Source organism: Lolium perenne, chromosome 4 (assembly GCF_019359855.2).
Source record: "Lolium perenne isolate Kyuss_39 chromosome 4, Kyuss_2.0, whole genome shotgun sequence".
NCBI classification, from domain to species: domain Eukaryota; kingdom Viridiplantae; phylum Streptophyta; class Magnoliopsida; order Poales; family Poaceae; genus Lolium; species Lolium perenne.
This window is the reverse complement of record NC_067247.2, coordinates 301,866,951-301,872,890: the sequence shown is the minus strand read 5'-3', so window position 1 is coordinate 301,872,890 and position 5,940 is coordinate 301,866,951. Positions and strand designations below refer to the sequence as shown.

Below are 5,940 nucleotides of genomic sequence, written 5' to 3'. Positions count from 1 at the left end.
CAAATTTATAGTTGAAGTCTTTGATCGAAATGCGCAATACCCTAACAGAGAGTACTGAGCCATGGATTTATTTATGAGATAACACCGGGAGGGCTGGAGGAGGCGGCTGCTGCTGCTACTATGCTATTTATGGGAGCGACCCCTCTCCATCGATCCGTCGTCCCCGAGTTCCGGTGTGCTCCTTTGAAATTTCCTGGCCGTGGCGTCTCACGTCTTTAATTGCGGCAAGCTCGGAGGACGGCTTATAATTAGCAACAGGCCGAGTGAAAACGGCAGGAGAGGAAGGAAGGCGAAGCAAACCATCGACGCATTTAAGCGCTGCGTACGCACACGTTGTACTCCCTACTTAACTAGCGAGTTGCGGAGGAGTGTAGTATATAGCCAGCCGCTGCTCTCCTCGGTCCATCGGCGACCTGCTTCTCCTCTCTTCTCTCGCGGCGCCGCGTTGCTCGATCTCTTCCATGGGGTAAACGACCGATGAACCTTACGCCTTGATCTTTTGATCTTTCTTCCGTGTGTTCCTTCTTGTTTTGCTCACGTCTGCATTGCTTCTTCTTGATTTCTTCTTGTTTTTGTGGTGGATTGTGAATCTTCTTCTCCCTTCGTTTTCTACTTCTCACAAGGGTTCTGAATTCTGTAGTTATTTTGCAACTTTCTGTCCTGTTTTTGGCTGAAGTTCATGACCTCGATGGAGTTGTAAATCACCAGCAAAAGTTGGAACCTGGTACCATTTGGTTCTTGTTTCGTCTGAACTATTTTCTGATGGAAACTGAATGTCTCGTTTTCCAGGTTATGAAAGCCTGCGAGTTGCTGCTGGAGGATCGAGTTTGACCGGAAGGCGCAATGTGGAACTGCTCTGCGCCGTCCTCCCTCTTGCGGCCGTTCAGCGATGACTATGGTACATTCTTCCCCTCCCTGCCACGTACGCGTTTTCCTACGATCTTCTGAAATCCCATGCCAATTTGACATGTCTGTTCAACTGCAGTGAAATGCGAGTCCTCTAATTCGGCAGCTGGAACCGCAGGTTTCGACAAGATGTAAGTGTTACCTTTCGAGTTCAGATAAGAGTACGTAGTACTACGTACGTGCGTTTCACACGGCGTGGCTCATAAGAATTGTTCTTCCTCCTTGAGTGCGCAGACTCACCGCGGTGGAATATGATCATCTGCGCCACCACTTGCCGTCGTTTCAGAGCCTTCAGACGCCGACGCTTTTCGCCCCGCGTGGTTCAGAGAGTTATTTCGGTACCATCGTTTTTCCAATTTTCGTAGTGAAGTGGTTCAGGACTTCAGGTTTCTTCTCTTTGTCATTCTGTACTCACTGATGAATAACCACTGCTCGCTGATGAACCTAGGGATCGGAGACGGCTCGGTCTACAGCGGCGGCGACGTCAGGCCTTCTTCGCTGATGCAGTTCGGCTACACCCAGCCAGATTCTCCTGATGCTGCCGCCGTAATGCTCTTTAATTGCCGGTCTGAAACCAGTCGCCGAGACTAATCTCGGGCTAATGCTGCTGGGATGCTTACGTCTGTTTGTTTGTTGCGATGGCTCTTATTTTCTGTCAGCATATGTTGACATGGACGGCAGAAGGAGGCGAGCCAATGGCTGGCGACGGGAGCAGTTCAAAAAGGTTCAAGACAACGAGAAGCACCGCGACGACGACGGCGCAGGGTCCACAGGGCCGGCGGCAGGGCAGCGCCAAGCCAAGAAATCAAGCTGAGAAGGTGACGTTCTGTTTGCTCAATGATTCGCTGAATTCTTTCTTAATGGGGTCGTGGCCGTCAGTATATTTGGAAATAACACTGGCTTAACCAACTGCGCAAAACATTTATGCAAGACACTTCCTAGTGCAGTTAGTTTCAGAAAAAAAGATCACATCGGCTGTGTATGATAAACGCAATGTATACAGGCACCGTGCAAGAGGAGCCAGAAGCTGGGGGACAAGATCACCGCGCTCCAGCAGCTGGTTTCTCCCTACGGAAAGGTAAACCATGCTACCGATGATCTTGGTTTATTTACGTACATAATGCCTGCGTGCCCGAAGAAAACCACACTTTTCTGAACCCGATCCATGTCTGCAGACGGACACCGCGTCAGTCCTGCACGAGGCAGCTGCTTGCATCAGGAGCCTCCACGAGCAAATCCAGGTGAGGGGAACACACGCGCTGCATTTCCCTCTGCGTGTTACACTTGCACACTGTCACTACAGATACATAGAGCAACAATATCGATCTGAAGTTTCTGTCTATGTTTTGCTGCAGATTCTAGCTGCGCCCCTCCCTGGGGTAAGCTGCTCCTCGCCGTCGTCGCAGGATACCGGAGAAGAGCCGGCCACGAGCCTGCGCCGGCAGGGCCTCTGCGTGGCGCCGCTGTCAGCCGCCATCGCAAGCCTCGTGTGCGACAACGCACGTGGTCACGGCCACAATCGAACTGACTTGGGGGCTGGTGCATTCTTTGGTGCGCTGTAGTTGGACCGAAGAAGGTTACCCACCATGGCTACGGCCTACAGCTTATAGATGTACGGTATAGAACACGAGTAGAGATCGGTCGCCACGCCCTTCTATTATTACAGTGCTACTAGAAGCCTAGATACAGTATTATTATCCGAGGAACATGAACACATGGAGAGAAGCGCACAAGTCGTCAATGGTGAAAATTCACAGGAATGCTCAACGCAGTACATGTTCAGCTTTTGAGGCGCTACTAGGATGAGACGCATTATATTTTGGTCTTCTTTTCCTTTAAATGGACTTCACATGGTCAAAACAAAAAGGTGTTCTCTGGTTTAATTATCATCATGCAAACCTCGACTTTGTATTTTTCAACGGAGACACCCATCAACACAGCGGGAAATTCAGTAGATTGTTCAACGATCTGAAAAGTCAAAAGATTAATTGTATCCAACTTACACTCCGTCAATGGACATTGACATTGTAGGCAATCAAGAGACACATCAACCTTCGGAGTGGGCAAAACTTGGATTTTTTTTCTTTATTAAGGAAAACTATTAAAACAAATCTGAACTCACACTTGAAAATCTACTGTTCCTGATCAAATTAACTCAACCACGGCGAGAATGTGAAATGCTGCTAGGATTTCTACAGAACATGCACTCTTACTTGCGGCTCCCTTGTATTTTTTGAGAAAGTAAAATTCACTTGCAAGTCAAAAGGATTTTATTTGCGGTTCCCTTGCAGTCAAATTCACATACAAATCCGCAGGACAATATTAGTATGGAATGTTTCTCGACAACTGGCCATGTCATGAATCATCATCGAAAACTTGCAAGTCCTGTAAGAGAACATACAAAGGTTCTTGGTTGATGTAGTCAAACAACTGTTGTTGCAGGCAGCTTGGATGCAGGCTTTGACGCACCGTTGATAAAATAGAGCTTACGCATGGCCCATGGCCGCCACACTATTCTGTCCCACAAACCCTAAGGTCTAAGGTGTCTTAAGCTCCAACCCACTAGCCAGTGGCGGAGCCAGAACCGGAGGACGACAGGTGCTAACTTATAGCGTTGAGCAGGCCGCATGAACGATCATAGCCAGTGCTGTGAATTTGTAGTGGTGCTACCCTTACATGCTTCACTTTTTTCAAAAGAAATCCAATACATACATTCTTTGATTACTCAGCTGGACCGGTGCTATAGCGCCGGTAGCACCGGCCGCAGCTCCGCCCCTGCCACTAGCCACAGTAAATATCTTGAAGGGTCAAATGGATATTTTTGAGTTCGATGACGAAAATAAGCATGTCCTGCAAGTGGAGTGACCACAAGAGAAACTTACTCGAAAGAAAAGCTACGGCCGGAATGCCCCCTAATATGAGGGTGAGGTTATCACTTATGTGAAAGCACAATTGCGACGATTCTCTACATCGTCGCCTAAATTATATTGAAAAGAATTATAAAATGCAGACCATCAGCTTAGTGACTCACATCAGCTACTAATCACCACCCATTTTCGATGTCTACTGTAAACACCAAGGAAAAGTTAGCGACACCGGCTTCACTGCATAGTGTACGAAGCTAGCCCCGCTTCTACAACTTCACGGCCACATAATAGCAGCCGACTACTCTATACTCCACCTCACCCTATTGCACCGTTGATGGAGCCCTGCCACATCGTCCTTGGTTTCCACCTCGCCGTAAAAGACATAAGAGTGCATTATTTTAAAAAATTAGAACAAAGAACTAAACTAACACTAAACAAACTAATGCCTAACATGCAAGCATACACTAGCCGAGGAATGCTTATAAGCAATCGGAATGCAGGTTTAGTATTTAAAATTGATGACAACTATTGGTACATTTTTTTCCACCAGACAAGTTTTGGTCGTTACATTGACTAGAAGAAAACTATGGTTTTTAGATTGAACTTTCAAGAAATGTCCTTGATTTGTGCTAATGATACTAGCTGAATGCCCATGCTTCATTAAGGAAAACTAAAAAATAATATATAGACACACTATAACAATTATTTCGATTTAGAAACATCTGTGGTACATGAATGGCATATGGTTTCCATTCATGGCGATAAATGCTGATTTTCTTCACAGTCATGTTTTTTTAACCACCCTCTACTTGCAATAGCTAAATCGACATCTTGCTTTTGGCCTCTCCTTCAATCCATTTCAATACTCTTTACCTACCCATGTTCTAGCATTATTTTCACATTAAAAATTCATCGGTTCGCCTAACTATCTCCCCAGGCACATTTTTTAACTTTATCAAATCTGTATAATTGTTCCCATGTACCTCTACCACAAGAAATTATTATGGTATAGTGTCGTATTTACAAACAATGAAAGATGCACATATAGTTCAACGTCAATATGTATCACCTTATTTTCAATGCAACAAAAAATACATATATCAAATAAATATGGTGTATAGCTAAGAAAATCAAACCGAAACAAATACCTGATTTACTAAAATGACCACTTCCTTAAACTTCTCAAATTTTATTGTGATATGCACATTGTCGTACGATCAGAGACAGGAAAGTTGGCGGCAGGGACACTGTCCAGTGGCAGGAGGAGGCAGGTCGTTGGTGGAAATAATGGTGATATCCCGTGGATGAGAGAGGTGATACGTGGTAGCTCTGTCCATGATGCGGAAGGTTCTTTTTTTCGTGGTGGTGGCGCGCTTGATGAGGCTAAACCTGGGTGGGCACAACATCTACAAACGCGACCACTTCATCGGAATGCAGAAGCGGCGGTGGCGCGCTTTGGTCTGGTGGCAGAAGCGGTTCTTTTTTGTTTCACCCGCAGCAAGAGAACAACGTCGGAGTGCAGCTCATCGGCTCGTCGCATGGTACTCGTTCCCACCACAGAGGAGACAATGGTGCTGAACCACAACTCGTCAGCTCATCGAGCGGCGCTTCGTTCTTTTTGCAGGGAGACGCTGGTGCTTCGCACTACGGGAAAACAAGACGTTGCCGTGCGGCACTTTGCACGGCAAAGGCCGCTATATGCACGGCAAAGGTTTTACCGTGCGTGCACGCACGGCAAAGGTTGCCCGGCAAAGAGAGCGACGGCAAAGACAACGTTGTCATGCGCGTCGCCGATCTGCACGGCAAAGACCGTTGCCGTGCGTCCTAGTCTCTGCCGTGCGTGCGATTCTTTGCCGTGCGGCAGAGCTTTGCCATGCGTCCTCACCTTTGCCGTGCGCGGTAACATTGCCGTGCGGCACCTCCTTTGCCGTGCGTGGCAACATTGCCGTGCGCAAACACTGTGCCGTGAAGCTGGCTTTGCCGTGTGGCAGCAGGCCAGCCCGCACGACAAAGGCCTTGCCAGCAGACCCTCCAGGAGCTCTCAGGAGCACAGGCTTGCGCCACGTGGCCCCTTTGCCGTGCGTGTGCACACGGCAAAGTGACCAAAAGTCCTTTGCCGTGTGAGGGGCCTGATTTTTTCATTTTTTTTGCTGTTTTTCATTTATCC

At 47.4% G+C, this 5,940-nt stretch overlaps 1 protein-coding gene across 1 annotated transcript; it reads left to right on the top strand.

The window, feature by feature from the left end:
• The first annotated feature begins 269 nt into the window (after nt 1-269).
• LOC127349012 (uncharacterized) lies at nt 270-2,756 on the top strand. The gene is made up of 9 exons (XM_051374842.2): nt 270-466; nt 790-898; nt 986-1,037; nt 1,141-1,244; nt 1,355-1,452; nt 1,566-1,724; nt 1,910-1,984; nt 2,082-2,147; nt 2,262-2,756. The coding sequence occupies exons 2-9, from the start codon at nt 844-846 to the stop codon at nt 2,466-2,468; spliced, it is 816 nt and encodes a 271-aa protein (XP_051230802.2). The 5' UTR covers nt 270-466; nt 790-843; the 3' UTR covers nt 2,469-2,756.
• The last annotated feature ends 3,184 nt before the right edge of the window (nt 2,757-5,940 follow it).